At 39.5% G+C, this 19,576-nt stretch overlaps 1 protein-coding gene and 1 long non-coding RNA gene across 3 annotated transcripts in view; one reads left to right on the forward strand and one right to left on the reverse strand.

Moving 5' to 3' along the window:
• On the reverse strand, positions 1 to 4,641 carry LOC123388742. Its single transcript, XR_006603263.1, has 2 exons — positions 4,495 to 4,641; positions 1 to 189 (listed from the first exon to the last, which is right to left on the reverse strand). It is a non-coding gene; the product is annotated as an uncharacterized LOC123388742 (long non-coding RNA).
• NOC3L (NOC3 like DNA replication regulator) overlaps positions 4,200 to 19,576 on the forward strand; it is a 26,855-nt gene continuing 11,478 nt past the window's right edge. Inside the window, exons 1-10 of one of the 2 annotated variants that reach the window (XM_045068964.1) lie at positions 4,200 to 4,335; positions 5,724 to 5,931; positions 9,142 to 9,274; positions 10,040 to 10,197; positions 10,855 to 10,908; positions 12,241 to 12,371; positions 14,385 to 14,546; positions 14,737 to 14,830; positions 17,771 to 17,946; positions 18,359 to 18,487. In XM_045068964.1, coding sequence (XP_044924899.1) covers positions 5,898 to 5,931; positions 9,142 to 9,274; positions 10,040 to 10,197; positions 10,855 to 10,908; positions 12,241 to 12,371; positions 14,385 to 14,546; positions 14,737 to 14,830; positions 17,771 to 17,946; positions 18,359 to 18,487 — 1,071 coding nt within the window. In that variant the 5' untranslated portion in view covers positions 4,200 to 4,335; positions 5,724 to 5,897. Of the gene's footprint in view, positions 4,336 to 4,665; positions 4,802 to 5,723; positions 5,932 to 9,141; positions 9,275 to 10,039; positions 10,198 to 10,854; positions 10,909 to 12,240; positions 12,372 to 14,384; positions 14,547 to 14,736; positions 14,831 to 17,770; positions 17,947 to 18,358; positions 18,488 to 19,576 lie in introns of those variants that run through there. The other variant, XM_004749636.3, reaches the window with a different exon arrangement.

Consider the following 19,576-nt stretch of genomic DNA (forward strand, 5'->3'; position numbering starts at 1 on the left):
TTTAAGTATAAGTGGTTTATTTTAAAGAAGAGTCCAGAGACCACTGATAGAAGGGTGGGGAAGTGAGACGGGGAAGAAAAGGACTATGAAAGAGTAGGCTGATGAGTAGGTCAGCTTTGTAGGTGGAGCTCATTCCTTCCGTGGATCTCTGGGAGACAATGTGGAAGATGCCTCAGAGACATCCTACTTCTGTGGAATGAGAACATTAGCATGCTGATTAGTGTAAATACTAGTGTATTAGAGCAAGTAGAATGGCTGTTGTGACAAATTGTCACAGATTTGGTGGTTGAAGACAATAGAAGTTTTTTTAAGTTTTTTTATTTTTATTTTTTATTTTTTATTTTTTTTAAAGGAATCTCTACACCCAATGTGAGGCTCAAGCCTACAACTCTGAGATCCAGAGTCTCAGGTTCTACCGACTGAACCAGTCAGGTGCCTACAAAACTCTCTCTCACCAGTTGAGATCAGAAATCAGAAATCATTATCACTGATATCAAGCTGTCAGCAGAGTTGTGTTCCCTCCAGAGGATCTCGGGGAGGATCTGTCTCTTGCCTCTTGCCCTTTCTGGTGCTGGGGCATTACTTGATTTGTGGCTACATTACTACAATCTCTGCTCTGTAGTCACAATGCCTTTTCCTCTTCTAATCTCTCTCCTCCAAGCTTATATACAGACACATGTAATTCCATTTGGAGCCTACCAGGATAGTCCAGGATAATCTCCCCATCTCAAGATCCTTATTCACACCTTTGGCCATATGAGGTAATATTCACAGGCTTTAGGGCTTAGGGCCAAATATTTTGGAGGACATTTTTCAGCCTTCCACAATTTATCCTTCAACTTCAATTTATCACTGGTTGAAGACTGCTCTCAGGAGTCAAAATTCTTTGGCACTTCTGACCTATTTTGCAGGGTTCATGAAAAAGTCTTCAGGTTAAAAGTTGTAAACACTTAAAGAGGACGTTTTTCTGCATGTGTGAAGTAAGTGCTGAGAGGATGTTGACGGGACACCAACAAAACCTGCTAGATTATTATTTTTTTGGCATCAGTCTTTTGTTTACAATTTTAATTCCATAATTAATCATTAGCTGTAATTATTGCTATTAGCTATTTTAACTTCATTTCCTGATGGGCCACAATGAAAATTATTTGCATTACCTGTGTGATCTTCCTCAGAAAGCATTATCCCTTCTATATGAGCTTTGTCCTTTTTTTTTTTTTTTTAAAGATTTTATTTATTTATTTGTCAGAGATAGAGAGAGAGAGAGAGAGAGTGAGCACAGGCAGACAGAGAGGCAGGCAGAGGCAGAGGGAGAAGCAGGCTCCCTGCCGAGCAAGGAGCCCGATATGGGACTCGATCCCAGGATGCTGGGATCATGACCTGAGCCGAAGGCAGAGGCTTAAACCCACTGAGCCACCCAGGCGCCCCCTGACATATATATTTTTAAATTCTTGATGTCTGAATTTTGGAGATTTACATTTATAATTTGGCACCATAAAGTAATTCCTCTTTAGGAAATACAACATCTCTTTTGAGCCATTTTATGCTTTTAGTTTCAAGGTCCCTTGTTACAACTTATATGAATTATCTTGTGGGACAGGAACACCAGAAGTCTTACTGTTCTATGCCTATTTAGTGACATTTAAAAAATCCGTTTATTATAGAGAATGGCCAAGAAAGCCCTAGCTTGTATCCCAAGATCTCTGGAGTATTGGAATTCTAGCTGTGGGTAAATGAATAAAATAGGGAATATTGGAAAAGGCCCCAGGGAAGAAAATAGTTTGGTTTTGAGCATGGTGATTTGAAGTTCCATGGTAACCATGTGGGGATGTCCAGAAGGAGGTAGCTATGACAAGGAAGCTTGGAGGGAGAGGTATGGACTGGACAAAAGACTTGGAAATCTTTTTGCAATATGTAGATGAATGAGATCACACTGGAAGAGCAAGTAGAATGAGAAGTAGAAAAGTGGGCCCAGGCCAGAACCCTGAGAATCACCTACACTGAAAAAGCAAGAGGAAGAAAGAATGGAGGTAGGACAAGAACCCAGGGAAGAAGTTGTTAGGAAAGCCAAGGACACTGACACTGTAATATGAGAAAGAAGAAATGTGTAGCATCAAATGTAGTAGAGAACTAGTGAGGTTAAAAAAAAAAAAGAGTAAAAAGAAATGATATAGCTTAGTGCATACTTAGAAAAACAATTTGGAGGTTTTTAATGACCCCAATGAGAGTGACAGTGGAATGTTGGCAGATCTAGATGGGTTCTTAATAGATTGCTCTAAAGGGCTCATAGGAATCTCTGCATATAATACTTGTGAAGATAGTTTGGGGTAGCCCAGTGACCTCTCTTAGCCCAAATGTTCAGGAAAGCTCTGGAGGATCCAAGAAGGCCCAAAACCCTGAGTTTAGCAGTGGGTTGAACTAGTGGGAAATGACACAAAGCTGGAGAACATAGAATTGAGAAGCCATTAAAGATTTTATTTATTTATTTGACATAGATCACAAGTAGGCAGAGAGGCACGCAGAGAGAGGGTGGGGAGCAGGTTCCCTGCTGAGCAGAGAGCCCGATGAGGGGGCTCCATCCCAGGACCCTGAGATCATGATCTGAGCGGAGCCAAAGGCAGAGGCTTAACATGTTTAGTAGAAATCATGTAAACTTCCATTTTTAAGTTTATGTTCAAATAATTGCTCAAATTCAAGATGGGAGGGATTTAGATTGGCAACAGTTGTTGCAAAATGATCTAGGGATTCAAGCTGATTATAAACTTGAAAGGGCCAAACATATGATTTAATTCCTCAAGAAGCTAGCACAAACTTGGGCTATGATAACAGAAAAGAGGAAGTGAAGACATCGGAATACCAGTTTTTTTGTTTTTGTTTTTTAAATAAGGAGAAGCAGGAAAGGAGGAAAATGAAACAGTAACTAAAAGGGAGATAGAGTCAGGGGCGCCTGGGTGACTCAGTTGCTTGTGTCTGCCTTCAGCTCAGGTCATGATCCCAGGGTCCTGGGATGGAGTCTGGCATCAGACTCTCTGCTCAGCGGGGCATCTGCTTCTCCCTCTCCTTCTGCCCTTCCCCTCTACTCATTCCTTCTCTATCTATCTCAAATAAGTAAATTGAAAAAAAAAAAAAAAGATTTTCATTAGAAAGAAAGTTATGGAAGAGATTTGAATGTGCTAATGGGTTGAGGGGAAGGATCCAAGGGAGAAGGAAAACAGAGAAGTGGTAATTAGTGGTACAGGAGTCTGATAAAGTTGGGAGAAAAACTGGTTTTGAATGGAAGTGGGGATGCCTCACCCGTGGAGAGACTGGAGGGAAGGCTGGAAGGATGGGAGTGACCAGAGATAAATTGCTGTTTGGTAAGGGATTTTGGCACATGGGAAGAGCACAGCGTAATGTTTTCAGTTTGTTTGATGAAGTAATACTCCGGTGGGACAGGCTCTGCTGTTTCTGAGTATACGTGGAAGGACAGAGAACAACGGGCCAAACTGGTGAACTTGGAAGGGAGGGAAATCATTCCAGATAGGATGGGATTCCTGGTCTCTGAAGGGGAACCCAGAAACTGGCAGTTTTCTTCCCAATCTATTTAACACTAACACCCACCAGGAAGCTCACACTTCTGGGCCTCTCTCTCCAGCTTTTCCCACCTGGCTTAGGGCTGCTGGGGTCGTTAAGTCCGTTGGGAGGTGTGCTCAAGAATCACAGGCTTTATTTTTTTAAAAAATAAACTGGAGTGAAATCCTTATTCAGGAAAAAAAAAAAAAGGTCCTTGAGGGACAAACATTTTGAAAACTATATTTTTGCAGTACCTACATCTTCCTGTTGGAATTAATGACTTTGCTGGAATTAATCAGACAAAAATTTACACACAGGTAATAGTTGCAAAATATTGAAATGCAGAGTCTCACCGACATACCTCTTTATCAGACAATGGTTGAAATGACAAGAAACGTTTCAGAATAAAATATTGAGAATTAAGATACTTTCCACGGGCGCCTGGGTAGCTCAGTGGGGTAAGGCTCTGCCTTCGGCTGAGGTCATGATCCTGGACTCCTGGGATCCAGTCCCGCAAAGGCCCCTCTACTCAGCAGGGAGTTTGCTTCCCTCTCTCTCTGCCTGCCTCACTGCCTACTTGTGATCTCTCTCTGTCAAATAAATAAATAAAATCTTAAAAAAAAAAAAAAAGAATTGAGAGACTTTCGAGTTCCGGAAGGTCGTGAGAAGTCATTCGCCATTCCACAAACACGCCCAGAGAGCCCGTGGAGGGGGCAGGCATGACACAAAAGGAGTACGCCTTTCCTGCCCTCAAGCCTCGATGGAAGAAAACCAACTGCAAAGGTCAGTATCTCTGACAGAAAGATGAGAGACGCTGCGTGAGGAGAGGCACGATGTGCTGGGAGGTGACTGATAAAAAGCAAGCCCTTTCGTCCTGAAAGGTGGAGCCCGACTTCCCCAGGACTTTAAAGGAAGTTGAGCGACAGGACAGGAATCACAGACCTTATGAAGTTCCCCGGGGGCCACCCGCCTTCAGCAAGCGCGGCTCAGGGACACCGCACGTTCACAGGCGCGTTCACCGGCGTGCCACCCGCCCGGTGCCGCGAGAGGGCGCGCGGCCGAGTCTGGGCGCGGAAGTCCCACTTCTATTTCCGGCGGCGGAGGATGGGGAGGGGCCAGGGGTAGCTTCCGCCTGGCGCAGTTTAGGGCTTTGGGCACGTGTGTTAGTTACAGCCTTGCGATCCCTGGATTACATTTATCCCCGGGGAAGCTGTAGGATTGGGACTCATCATATTTAAGGATGAAAGCGGTAAGTGTCTTGAGGAGCCCGATCTCCGCGGCTTAGGCCCCCTGGTGTAGCTTTTCGGCGAGTTTTTGACCTTGTATAGGGGGCGGTGGCTTGGATTCGGGGCTCCCTCCCTTCTGTGCGCTGCCAGCCTCCCGGCACTTAGATCGGGATCGCCTACCGTGCTCGCGCTCGGCTTCAGGAGGCCGCGATGATACAAGCACGGAGTCTTCTCCCTGTAGGGTGTCGGACATTAAAGGGTTCTTCGAGACCATCTTTCGAATCCTTTATTTTAGAAATGTGGCAGGGTCCTGCTCCCAGCGAGTTTATAATGTGAGTCATGGGACGCAGGTTGAGTCCATTTTTTCCCCCTGACGGGTGTGGGGATAAGAAAGTAAGTGATTTGCCCCGCTTCTCAAAGAAAAAGAGCTGGGATTTGAATTTCTCAATTAGTTGTTACCAGCAAGCGTCGAAATCCACAGATCCTAATTCCGTTTGCCCTCCTTAGTTTAAGAGTCTTTGACAAGTCATATAATCTCTCTCAGCCTTAGCTTTGTCATCAGTTACTTGAAGGTAGCAGCAATCACTGCTTAACGGGGATGTTGGAATCAAATATGTTGGAGGACTTAGCAAGCAGTAACACGATGTATGAATGTCACTTTATTTTTTTTTTAAAGATTTTATTTATTTGACAGAGATCACAAGTAGGCAGAGAGGCAGGCAGAGAGAGAGAGAGAGAGAGAGCAGGAAGCAGGCTCCCTGCAGAGCAGAGAGCCCAGTGTGAGGCTCGATCCCAGGACCCTGGGATCATGACCCCAGCCGAAGGCAGAGGCTTTAATCCACTGAGCCACCCAGGTGCCCCGAATGTCACTTACTTTAAAGACAGCATTTTGTTCTGGGTTTGCAGTTTAAATTTCTGGTATGCTGTACTCTTGTTGTTTTCTAGAGAAGAAATAAAAAACAGGTCCCAAGCTTTCGGAAGTTACTAAAAACTAGTAAAGTCAAACTTGAAAACAAGCTAAAAAATAAGCAATTTAAACAACAAAGCACTCTCAAGAAGTACCGGAAAGAACAGAGGAAACTAAGACAAGCTGTAAAAGATGCTGTGTCTAAGAAACCGATGCCACTGGAGGACCCAAAGAAAATACGACCAGGTAATTGCGAAAGCATTCATGTCCTGTAGTTTCTCTTGATTTGTCCTAAAATGTTCATGAAATAACATTGCTTTCTAGTAATCAGTCTTGTTTCCAGATCTTCCCAAGAGTAAGTAAGGGTAGTAGTCCGATGTGCTTTATCACAGTCCGTGTGAGAAAACATTACAGGATGGTATTCACTGTGAGAGAGCTAGTCTCTGCTTTTAGTTTGTTTAGAAAGCAGGTCTGAAGATAGAATACTTGGGAAAACAGAGTGAGAGTAGATGTGTAAATAACTGTTGGGAAACAAGCCAGAGCTGCCACTTTCTTCTCATTCACTGGCAGTCAGCTTAGGTAAGAACATAGCCTTTCTCTGGGGCATCCTTGACAGTGTTGCCAAGGGTCACTTAGTTTTCTCAGCTTCGGCTTTCTTTTCATGTGGAAACTTGGAGTGAAATTGAGCTGTAACTGTCAGGGTTATCTTTTGGAAAACTATCGAAGAACTCCCAAGCACTCAAAAATGGGTAAGGATTCTGACCATTTTGAGTCAGACCGGTTCCTCTACAATGTTCTGGTACTTTCAGGGTATATATTTATATTTGATCGTACCTGACTTAAGTCTTCCTATGTATATCTCATTTTCTTAAGTCTGACCTATTTAGTTTGATCTCTTGGCTACATATTATTGTGATGTATAAAAAGGTGGTTGGACTGGAAGTGGGAAAACTTGGGTTTTTGCCTTAATTTTGTTATTAGCAAAGAGGCCTTAGTTGGTCACTTGATCTCCAGGTACTTAATCTGTTTAAAAAAGAAATGTTGCTTGAGTTACATGCTTTTTAAGATCTTTTCTATCTAAATTTCAGTGGAATTTTTAAAAATGTGATATGTTATAATTATATATAAAAAGTAAAATGCTTATTTTTATATGCTGAGCATCTAAATGAAGTCTATCAGGTGGTAAGGTATGAGTATCTGAGTTAGAGAGAACAGCTTTGGGAATTATCTGCACGTAGATGGTAATTGAAGCTTTAGACTTGGTAAAGTCAATGTGAAGACTGTGTAGTGTGAGAACAAGAGAGTCAAGAAAGAATTTTAAGGAACCCAGCGTTTAAGGAATGGGTGGAAGAATAATGTGATGTAATGAGGTTTGAGGAGGAGCCGGAGAATTAGGAAGAAAACCAGAACTGTAAGTGTTAGAAATCAGAAGGATGTTTAAAGAAAGAAGGAAATTCTTTTTGTCTCAACATAAAATAGTCTACGAAATAGTTAATTAAAAAAAAAAGGTGAAAAGTAGTGTGTATTGATGCTTTCACTCACTTGAAATTATAGACTTTTGCCACATGTATGAGATGCTTATACCATTTGAATAAAAATATATATATAAACTCAAATACAGTATCACAAAAAGATTTTCAGATAATTCTTTTCCTTTGACCTAACAGTAAGACTGTTAGGAATTCAGTCTATGATTATATTTGAAAATATTTGCCAAGAATATATTTCCAAGTATGCTCATTTCAATGTTATTAATAATAACAAAAAAATAATAAAATAATAATAAAAAACGTTATTAATAATGATCAAAAATTGAAAATAAGATGTTCATCAACAGGAAATATTAAGTGACATAATGTTGTTTATGGTGGAATACTATACAGCTGTTAAGACTGACAGAGCTATAGTCCATCAGTGTGATCTATATGATCTATGAAGCGAAGGTTGACAAATTGCCCACTGGGGAATGACTTGATTGTCTTAAAATGCTGATATAAAGAATTTAATGGACTAGACAGTTTGAAGGTACAAGGGAGAGAGGGCTTAAATCATAGAACAAGATAAGAGAAGGTAAGAAGTTCTGAGATCCAGAGCCCAGGAGGAGGGGCATTCTTACAGAGTTATGAGAAGGAAAACAGAAGGGATGGAGGCCGATGTTGTTGAATTCAATGTGGGAAATTGCAGGAGTTTCTAGCTTCTGGCTTTTCTTTTCTCAGTGACAGAGGAAGCTAGATCCTCGGAGGATTACGAAGTGAGGCAGGTGATGGGATAGAAGTGTGATGATAGAGACAAGATTTGAAAAGTCTAAGGAAGAGAGAAAGCTGATCAGCGAAATAAACCAGCTGCTGGTCACTGTTGAGAAATGGGAAGCTCACTTAAAGTAGGTAGGGGTTCTTTTCTATGCAGTGTGTACCTTTGTATATTTACTAGTGTTATAAGAATCAGGGAGAATTATAGGTTCTGTTAAGGAACTAAGATTGTCTTGTTCATGGTTGAATCCTTAGCAACTGCTAAGGCAGTGCTTGGCACTTAGTCGACATTCATTTTTATATTAAAAAAGAGAAAGAGAATGAGGGACAGACAGAAGATGGAGTGATCAGTTGGGGTTTTGTTAGATGTAAGTGCGTAAACCATAGAAGGGTTTGAGGATATTGGCAAGAGGGCAGTTGAAATGATAACCATGCAGTGGAAGTTCGGAGTGTAGAACACAATGGAAGATAGAAGTAGAGTGGTTAGAGGATAGAAGACCTATATATGGGTCACAGAAATGCAATGGAAGTAACCAGATGAGACCTAGAAGGACAAACGGTTGTGGTCAAGGCCTGGGGTGAGCACCAAGGTTTGGGATGAGGATTGTAGAGGGGGTGGCTGAAGTGGAAAGGAAGTCAGCAGGGATCAGAAGGAGTGAAGCAGGTACGCCTGGGTGGCTCAGTTGGTTAAGCAGCTGCCTTTGGCTCAGGTCATGATCCTGGCATCCTGGGATCGAGTCCCACATTGGGCTCCTTGCTCAGCAGGGAGCCTGCTTCTTCCTCTGCCTCTGCCTGCCATTCTGTCTGCCTGTGCTCGCTCTCTCTCCCTCTCTCTCTCTGATTAAAAAAAAAAAAAAAAATCTTAAAAAAAAAAAAAGAAGGAGTGAAGCAGCTAGTCATCAGTTCTCACATGCTCAGAAAGACATTGCAGACTGTGTGGAGGCATTTTATTTTTTCGTTGCGACAGTGACCTGCGAAGGCTCCTGACATTTAGTTTTCAGGGGTTGGAGATGCTAGCGTTTTGCCTAGCTTAAGACATCCAGGTAGAACAAAGAGCTGTCTGGCCCAGCATGTCTTTAGTGCTCCTCTTTAGAAACACCAGGCTGACTGTACTAGAAAAGCATAAACTTTCCTCTTATGAACACAAAAACACAGAGTTCTATACCTGAAATACCAGTTTCTGACTTTGTTTTTGTTGTTGGAACAGGTAAAAGGATTGAGAGGGAAGAGGAAGAAGAAGAGGAAGCCCTTCCTTTGGATATGATGGATGCAGATGACTTGCAGTTAATGAGAGACTTAGGACAAAGAGCATCTTTTCTAACGAGAGATCTTTCTTCTAGGTAATACTTCCTTTAGATTATAAACATTGACATCCTTTCAGTATTAAAAACTTGATTCTGAATTTTAGTTAGGTGGTTAGTAGTAGTAGTGCAAGATGTTCAGCTCGAAGCCTAAGGGAGTAACTCAGTTTATTTCCTAAATAAAGGAAGTTCATGACCAAAGCAAACTGATTTTATTTAGTGTATATCTTCATTTCTTTTGAGTCTGAATAGTGAAGTAGAGTGTCCTGGGGGAAGAATGTAGTTCTCTGGGGAATCGACAGAACAGTCCTGAGTTCTTAATGGCTGTGATTTCAGTCCTTGTTACCCTGTTGGGGACATATTATTTCCATTTACAGAGGAAACCGATGCTTCCTGCAGTCACAACTAGTGGATCTGCAGTTTAAACCTAGATCTTATTAACTCCGAAGTCCATGCAATAGTTTCAGGGTTTTTGGGAAAGTAAAACAGCATGATGTCACCCTTAGCTTTGTGGAATAGTTTTCAAAAAGAATCTGCTGTAGCTTTCACTTCTCTTTTGTATCTGAAGGCAGCTGTAGTCTTCGGGGGAGACTGTACAATTCTTCTATTCATTTAGTTAATTTGAGTGCCTACTATGTGCCTGGTCTGGTGCTAGTATCTATGTACTGATTTTTTTTATTTTTTATTTTTTATTTTCTATATACCTATTGGAGGTTTGGCTAGTAGTTTACTTTTCTGTACTTTTAAAATAATCTCTAGATTCCTTTGTAAATACACTAAAACTGGAATTTTTCTTTCCTGCAGTGAACCTGTTCACGTCAAGAAACGAAAGCATGAGCGTGTTATAGATAAATATGAAAAAATACCAAGAACTCTGCAAACTGCACCAGAAAAGGAACTGATTCACTTACTTCCTATCAAGGATAAAAGTGGTATAATCCCGCAGACCAGGGAGAAGCCAGGTGAATCTAATCAGTCAGCCTCTGTATTAGTAAACATTGTAGCTCTTTACTAATATCATCACTTTTTTTTTTTTTCCACTTGAGATCTAATTTTATTTTTTGCTTTTACCTACAAAATAGGAGGTCGCTGCAGTTAGTCATATAGCAAGCTTGATGATTTTGGCCAGAAATACAGATGGTTATCTCCCATATCTGTTGTGTCAGTATAGCTGAGGCTGCAGTGTTGAGGTGATTTTCTTTTCAGAGGTTTTTTTTTTCACCAAATACTCTTGTTTCTATAATTAGAATATTAGTTATCCTTTATTAACCTTTTTTTCTTACATTTTCTTATCTTTTTCTTGTGAAGTAAAATACACAAAAGTCTAGAAATCAGAGTTGCCTTGCAAAGTTATGTGGTTTATCACAAAAAACACACCCATAAAACTGCTATCTGGGCAAGATAGAAATGCTGCCAGCGCCCAGAAACTTCCTTTTTGATCCCCTCAATCATGAATTGCTTCCTCCTCACAAAATTAACTACTTTCCAGATTTTATGGTAATCACTTTCCTGCTTTTCTCTCTGTATTTTTATCACTTAAGTATATTGTCAGAGTTTTTAGTATATGTGCTGCCGAAGCAAGCGCTCAGATTTTATAAATATACGTGTTTTCCATACAGTTATAGACAGTAAGCAAGATGAAGAGGAAGAAGAAGAGCTGGAACTCGAGGAAGGTAATGGAATGCATTTTTGAAGTTACTAAATTGTTAATTGAGAATTACCTTTTTTGCCTAATAATAAATGTAACTTAATTTTAGATAAAGTCTGAAATGTGCATTTTAAATTACTGGTCATTTCAAGGTCATTTTGAACATTTTCCCACATGTTGAAAGTCTTACCTTGTGGAATTTGATTCCTTGTTGCTCTTTATTATGGAAAATTTTATGCAGTTATGTTTGTAATGTCTAGGCATGCATGAAGAGTCTTGTAAATTATTACCATTTTGAATTCTTCTTAATTTTAAGTGAAGGACTTACTTAATAATATTAACTTTTTAGCTTTAAATTACAAATTGATTCTGTGATATGAAATCATTTCACTTCTTTCTTAGAGCAGTTATGTATGTCTGTATGTATGTCTATCTTAGATAATTGAAGGTGGGTTTCTAATAGGTAAGACAGTTGCAATCAAAGTTAAACTGAAAGAATATATGGTTTGACATTATATTTGTTTGGAATTTGCCGTAGAACAACCTGGTTAAATTTTACTTTAGCTTAGCAAACCTCATTAATGGTATAAATGAGATTACAGGTCAACCAGTTGTTTTCAGTCATCCTTCATAGGCTTATTAGAGATTATGCTTGTGTATTGATTAGATCTAGTTCTCTATCAATTTCTTAAGATTGACATATGTTCTGAAGTGCAAAGGACTGCAGAGAGTTGAAAACAAGGGAGACTGTACTGTACTTTTAAAAAAAACAAAATCAGTTTGCTTTTTCCTGTAATTCATGGCAATTATTATTATTATATATATATATTTAAAGATTTTATTTATTTATTTGACAGACAGAGATTACAAGTAGGCAGAGAGGCAGGCAGAGAGAGAGAGAAAGAGGAGGAAGCAGGCTCCCTGCCAAGCAGAGAGCCTGATGCGGAGCTCATGGACCCTGGGATCATGATCTGAGCCGAAGGCAGAGGCTGTAACCCACTGAGCCACCCAGGTGCCCCAATTCATGGCAGTTATTATAAGTTTATTAGCATAGTAGTTAAGAATATCAGCTCTCGAGTCAGACTACCTGAGTTTTGAATTCCATTTCTACCAGACTTATGAATATAAGCAAGTTACACTCCCTTTGCCTCATTTTCTATGTTTGAAATGGATATGATTGTACCTGCCTCATAGCATTTTTGCGAGGATCATATGTAGTAATCTTGACCCGTGACAAGTACTCCGTAAAAGTTACCATCATTATTATCTATCACTATAGAAAATATTGTATTGATAAAGGTTCTTGGATACTTGTAAATAAAGAAATGTTTAAGAGGGGATATCTAATCTCTTTCAGAAATCGTTGAAGATCCCATTCGAGAACTGACATTAGAAGAACATTTGATTGAGAGAAGGAAGAAACTACAGGAGAAGAAAATGCATATTGCAGCCTTGGCATCTGCCATATTATCAGACCCAGAAAGTAATGTAAGTAGTACTAATTTCTTTGAGCTTTTCATATTAGATATAGTACAAATGTCTAATATTGTAAGATTCCTTTACTACCTATAAGCATATACAGAAAGGAAAAGCAATAAAATACAATGACTGAGGTAGAATAAGAGTAGACAGAACTTTGGGGTACCTGGGTGGCTCAGTCGGTTAAACATTTGCCTTCAGCTCAGGTCATGATCTCAGGGTCCTGGGATCGAGGCCCATGTCAGGGCTCCCTGCTCCATGGAGAACCTGCTTCTACCTCTCTCTGCCTACTTCACCCTCTGCTTGTGCTCTCTCTGTAAAATATATAAAATCTTGGAAAAAAAGAAAAAGAGTAGAAAGAACCTGAACGTAGTCCTACATCTGAACTTAATTTTTTCTGTAATCTTAAGAAAAGACACTTAAACTCTCTTGAGTCTTATTTTCGTCTTCTCTAAATGAAGGTATTGAGGGGCTCCTGTGTGGCTTGGTCAGTTAAGTGTGGAACTCTTGATTTTAGCTCAGGTCATGGCGCAGGATCGTGGATCTAGCTCTGTGCTGGGTGTGGAGCCTACATAAGATTCTCTCTCTTTCCCTCCCCCTCTATTACCTCCCTTCTCTTTCTCTTTCTTAAATAAATAAATAAATAAGCTAAAACGAGGATATTGACTTAATGTTAGAACTCTGAAAGTGCTAAGTGTAAAAATTAATTGGACAAGAGAGAAGGAACTTACTTGCAAATTTGCTTGACTGATGGGATTTTTAATAAGGAACGTGCTACACAAAAGTCAGTGAGATTAGTTCAGGAGTACCTGTAAGTGCAAAATATGTTAAGTGAAATAGATCAGAATTATAATGATCAGTGGGCCATGGAACAGTGGTGAAGATGGTCATGGTTAGAACACGTGGACTTCAGAAACCTGGAGTACTGTCTGTTAGACTTTGGGTAAGTCCTTTTACTCAAGACTCATTTTCTTCATCTCTAAAAAGAGAATGGTACCTATTTTAAAACTTTGTTGTAAGGGATAAATAATCAAATATACATGAAGTCTTGTAAAGTAGTACTACTGTTCCTGTTAATGTTGGTGTTCCTGTCATCCTACTGTGAATATACTGTTTATTGAACAGTATTATTTACCTTTGTTTATTTGTTTATTGAACAGTATTATTTACCTTTGTAGAAAAAAATGCATCTGGGTACGTTTTGGAGTGGTACTTGTTCTTTCTTAACAAAGCGAAGGGAAAGTCTGGAGCAGAATTAGGGAGGGAAATTTGGAATATATCTCACCTCTATCATCTCATTTAATCATTATAAAACCGTAAAGACAAGAACTGTTGATCTTACTGAAAAATTGAGCCCTAAAAAATTCAAGTAAATTTGTTATGATTTCAACAGTTGCTGGATTAGAATCTGGGTCTTCCAGCTCTGGAGCCTCATACTCCCATGAGTTAGGGCTAGCGAATAGGTGGGAGTATATTGATCCTAGCCCTGCTGCAGCAGATGTTGCTGACTAACCAGAGGATTTCTTCTCAAGATACCTAGCAGGCAATAGTTCATCAAAGCAAGGACATTCATTGAACTGTTTTTTACTTCAGCATTACTTCATACAAATGATTTTTTGTACGAGTCTTGTTGAGGCTAATGTATATACATTCTACTTATAAATTCCTGATTAACTTCTGTATATGTGATGAATATATTTGGTGTATATAACATTTTAATTTCAAAAAAAAAATTAAGAGGCACATGCTTTTAAGAAAACCCAGTAAAAAAAATTTCAAAGAGTAGGTATATTAATAAATTTAAACTTTTTGAAAAGTCTGTATCTTCGATTTACCAAAGATAAGATTGGCTTTGATGATTTATCTTTTGGTAATGTGAGTCGTAGCTGGAGTTGTGTATGACTAAACTCTGTGAGTCACTGCATGGATTCCACTTGTGCCAGATGTGAGGCTATTGTCTTTTGTTCATAATTGTTTTGCAGTCATTTCTCTGCCCTTCCAAGTTCTTTATTTCTTTAACAGATTAAAAAATTGAAAGAACTACGTTCCATGCTGATGGAACAGGATCCTGATGTGGCTGTTACTGTTCGAAAGCTGGTGGTAATTTCCCTGTTGGAGTTATTTAAAGACATTACTCCTTCATATAAAATACGACCCCTCACAGAGGCAGAAAAATCTACCAAGGTAATGATAGAAAACAATTACTGTACAAAATAAGCTGAACATTTTGGAGAGGTAGGGATGGGAGAAATAGTAGGGTTTTTTGGTTTGTTTTTGTAGGACTGGGTATATACTATGCACTCACATTTTGTGCTAATTTAAGGATTTTGATATTTTGATTTAAAAAAATGAGTGGTCTTTCTGATTTTTTCAGATCTGCAAAGAAACCCAGAAGTTAAGAGAATTTGAAGAAGGCCTGGTTAGCCAATATAAATTTTATTTGGAAAATCTGGAGCAAATGGTTAAAGGTATATTAAACATTTTAAAAATATGTAACTAATTTACTTTGGTCTGGAAGATGAGTAGCATGTTGTCAAGAGCAGAGTCTATAGTCCGACTTCCTGGGTTCAAATCTGGGCCCTCTACTTAATGCCCATGTGGTGGGCAAATTACTTAATCTCTCATTGTTTCCATTTTTCTGTTTATAAATAATAGTACTTATTTTGGGCACCTGAGTGGCTCAGTGGGTTAAGCCTCTGCCTTCGGCTCAGGTCATGATCTCAGGGTCCTGGGATCAAGGCCCACATCGGGCTCTCTGCTTGGGGGGGAGCCTGCCCTCCGCCACCCCGCCTGCCTCTCTGCCTACTTGTGATCTCTCGCTGTCAAATAAATAAATAAAAATCTTAAAAATAGTACTTATTTCATAGGATTGTTGTGAGAAGTAAATTAGTTTCTAGATGAAAGTTGCTTACAACGGTGGGTAGCCTGTATTGATCAGCTTTTAGTATTATTGTTGCTCTAGGCCTTTTCCTTGTATGTTTCTTGAATTTGTGAATGGTTGAAATTTATGCTGCTGGTTTTTATTTGGAGAGGGTAGTTAGGGGAGAAGGATGACTAGAAATGGATGAAATTAGTGCCTTAAAAATGGACTAGAAAGAAGTTGGTTGTATTGGATAACAAACTCTTCCACCAAACCTTTATTCTCTTCTTTGTTCAGAAAAGGAGGGGCCTATGAAAATTGGAGCATGAATGGAGAAGAAATTCAGTTGCCTAGGTTAGGTCAGGTACTTTCACTTTACTCAGCTGGGCTCCTTTACTCAGTAGTGGGCCTAAGGATCACCTAGTTGCTGTCTCAGCGGGAACAGGACTGCCGAATTCTATTGGCCCAGTAAGGGCAGGAAGGAGATGGTGGGGTTGGGTGCTGTGGATGTTGCTTTCATGCTCTGGCCTCCCAACTGGAGCCTCCTTGGGAGCATACATTCCAAGGCCTGGGAGCTTTGTGTGGACCAGCACTGTCCAAGAGAAATAGAACATGAGACACATACATCATTTGAAAAATACGTAACCATGCTAAGGAAAAAAATGTAAAAAGTAGTGAAATTACTATGTATATGATGATTTCAACATGTAATCAGTTTTAAAAATTAGGTATCTTACATTCCTTTTTTTGTACTAAGTTCAAAATCTGATGCGTATGTCTGCGTTTGGACTAGCCACAGTTCAGACGTTCAGTGGTCACATGTGGCTTATGGCCTCTGTGCTGCACCACGCGGGTGTAGGTCTTTTCTAAGCTGGTGGAACCTTATGAAGTCTTGTTTTTTTAAGTTTTAAAAAAATTATGGTGGGGCGCCTGGGTGGCTCAGTGGGTTAAGCCACTGCCTTCGGCTCAGGTCATGATCTCAGAGTCCTGGGATCGAGTCCCGCATCGGGCTCTCTGTTCAGCAGGGAGCCTGCTTCCTCCTCTCTCTCTCTGCCTGCCTCTCTGCCTACTTGTGATCTCTCTCTGTCAAATAAATAAAATCTTAAAAAAAAAAAAATTATGGTAAAATACAACTCTACCATTGTAACTCTTTGTAAAGCTTACAGATTTGTGGTGTTCGGTAAATCCGGTGTCATCTAGCTGTCACCGCTGTGCATTGGTGGCACTTTGGCACCTTCCCCCGCGGAAGTTCTCTGTTAAGCCTGAGCGCCCCTTTCTCTCCTGCCCCAGCCCATTGCAGCCACCATTCTACTTTCTAATTTGAGTTGAATATGGATCTGGCTAATCCAGGAACCTCATAAGTCGAATTCTACAATAAGTTATACAATATTTGTCCTTTTGTGACTGCTTTGTTTCACTTAGCATAATGTCTTTAAGATTCTCATAGCACGTGTCAAAATTTCCTTCCTTTTAAAGGCTGAATAATATTCCATTGATATATATGTAAATACATTTTGTTTATTCATCCATTATGAAGCATTGTCAGGTTTAAGTAAATAGAAGATATGGTTCTTGTGATGATTACAGCTTGTTTGAGAAAAACTCATATACATGAGAAGCAATTTAAAACACAGCCGCTGTCATCTATACTGTCTTTCTCATCTCTGGTTGTGTATGATGTATAGGGAAGTGTTGAACCTACTCTAGAAAAACCAGCATATTTTCCATATTCAAGATGCAATGTTATGGTAAGCAGAGTATGTATGTAGAAATTTCTAGAAAAGAGGTACTGTGGGGACGCCTAGGTGGCTCAGTTGGTTAAACATCTGCTTTTGGCTCAAGTCATGATCCCGGGGTCCTGGGATAGAGCCCCATGTCAGGCTCTCTGCTCAGTGGGGAGCCTCCTCCCTCAGCTTGTCCTTCCCCCTGTTTGTGCGTATGTGCTCTGTCAAATAAGTAAAACCTTCAAAAAAAGAAAAGAGGTACTGTGAATCATCTTTATTTGAAGAAAAACTTAAATCTTCTTGACCTCCTCGATAAAGATACCACAGTGAGCATTAGCAAGAAGTTGGGAGAAAATGTTTTAGATTCTTCAGAATTTTGGAACATGGAAGAGATCGGGGCTCAGAATCTGGAATTTGCTCATATTCATTAGCCAAATAGTGGAGGATTAGGATTTGAACCCAGGTCTCTTGACTTGTAATCTAGTGTTTTGGGGAAAGCCTGGTAGATCCCAGTCCAGGGATTCTGCCGTAAGGCATCTAGCTCTCTGTCTCCCCTACCCTGATTTATTCCCAAGACCCTTTTCCTCTAACGATACATCTTTTAAAATGCATGGAAAGCCAAAGTTCTTAACATGATGGTGAGAGTCAGAGGGTGGATGATTGCAGATAAATTTAATGATAACGTTTGTACTTGTGTCTAAGGGTGGATACAACATTTAAGAATTTGCACAGTGTATTCTATTATTGCTTATTCCTGTTCAAGAAAGCTAATTAGTTGAAGCTTTGATCAATGAGTACAGTAACTACAGTTCTCTTTTGATTAGACTGGAAGCAAAGGAAACTGAAGAAAAGTAATGTAGTTTCCTTAAAGGCCTACAAAGGACTGGCAGAAGTGGCTGTGAGGAGCCTGTGTGAGCTGTTGGTGGCACTACCTCATTTCAACTTTCACAACAACATTATTGTGTTGATTGTCCCTCTCATGAATGACGTGTCAAAATCGGTGGGTTGCTAAGTGGTTGTTGCTTTCATCCTGAACAAAAGTTCTAGATCTTTTGATTATTATTTTTGTCTTAGAATTTTTTTGGAGCTATTATTTATTGCTAAAGTAGTGTCACTTTGTTAAATGCTGTCTCTTTAGGAAAATTCTTTGAATGTAAGTTTAGTGTGGTGGTTCTGAGCAGGGGGTGCTTTTGCCCTCCAGGGAGTGTGAGGCTGTGTCTGCACGCAGTTTTGATTGTCCCCTCTGCCGTGGCTACTACTGGCATCTAGCGGGCAAAGGCTAGGGGACTTCTAAACTTCCCACCATGCACAGGACAGCCGTCCACCACCAAATGAATAGTTGTCTGGCTTAAAATGCCAGTGGTGCCAAAGTTGAGGAGCACTGGCTGAGTGTAACATTTTATTTCTTTCAGGTATCTGAAATGTGTTGTGAGGCAGTGAAGAAACTGTTTAAGCAAGATAAATTAGGCCAAGCTTCCCTTGGTGTGATTAAAGTGATTTCTGGTTTTGTGAAGGGCAGAAATTACGAAGTTAGGCCAGAGGTAAGCCTTCCTTTGCTAACCTTGAATTTTATTTGTTTTTAAACTGCAAAGTTCATTTTCAGTTGTTATGAGGAATTTTATTCTTTGTAAAAGACTCCTCAAGTGTTAACTGTTCTTAACAATTTAGTACGAATTCTAGGTGCTTATACATACAGACATATATACTTGTTTATGTATCTTTAAAATTATATAATACATGTTTAGATTTTAAAATAAAAATGCATTTATTCTATGGAATAAATGCTGTTTTCATTTTGTGTTGTAGAGGGCTGTCTCATCCTTTTTTTAACATCTTTTAGTTTCCTATTATATGAATTAGCCCCCTACTTGATGGACAGCTGAGTAGTTTCTATAGTGATCATAAAAGAGAACATCTTGGCTATATTGTTTTTTCATACTAACAGGAGTATTCTGTGAGTTAAATTTTTAAAGTTTAGATGCTGGGCCCAATAATAAACACATTTATAAATTTATAAATCTCCAGATAATTCTCATGTTTGCTGAAGTTGGAGACCCATTGGCTTAAATGAAAATAACTTGTCTTAAAATTAATAACACTGGTCTTGCATGGGTTTCTTTTTTTTTTGTTGTTATTATTATTTTTTTTAATTGGTGGAAAAAGATGAGGATTAGAACTGCTGACTGCAAAATGGAGGCTGGTTTGGTAAATTACAGGTGGTTTAGAAATAGCTAATTTACATTTTCTCCTTCCATACTGGTCCAAACCTTTTTCTGGCCTGTCTACTCTTGGTAACTCTAAGTACCAATGCCAGGTAATATGTTCTGTCTTTTTTCTACTCATTACACTGCCAAATATTGTTATGTGTATTTAGCCAAATACTAGTGTCCTATTATAGACATAGATTACCGAATATGTTTAGCAATAAGATAATAGAACTTTAGTGTGAAATGTGATAAAAGGTGTGTCACAGGTATTTTGTTTGTTTGTTTTAAAGATTTTATTTATTTATTTGACAGAGAGAGAGAGATCACAAGTAGGCAGAGAGGCAGGCAGAGAGAGAGGAGGAAGCAGGCTCCCCGCCAAGCAGAGCCCGATGTGGGGTTGATTCCAGGACCCTGAGATTATGA

The sequence above is a fragment of the Mustela putorius genome, unplaced genomic scaffold, assembly GCF_011764305.1.
Source record: "Mustela putorius furo isolate JIRA1106 unplaced genomic scaffold, ASM1176430v1.1 tig00003909_pilon_pilon_pilon, whole genome shotgun sequence".
Taxonomy (NCBI): Eukaryota; Metazoa; Chordata; class Mammalia; order Carnivora; family Mustelidae; genus Mustela; species Mustela putorius.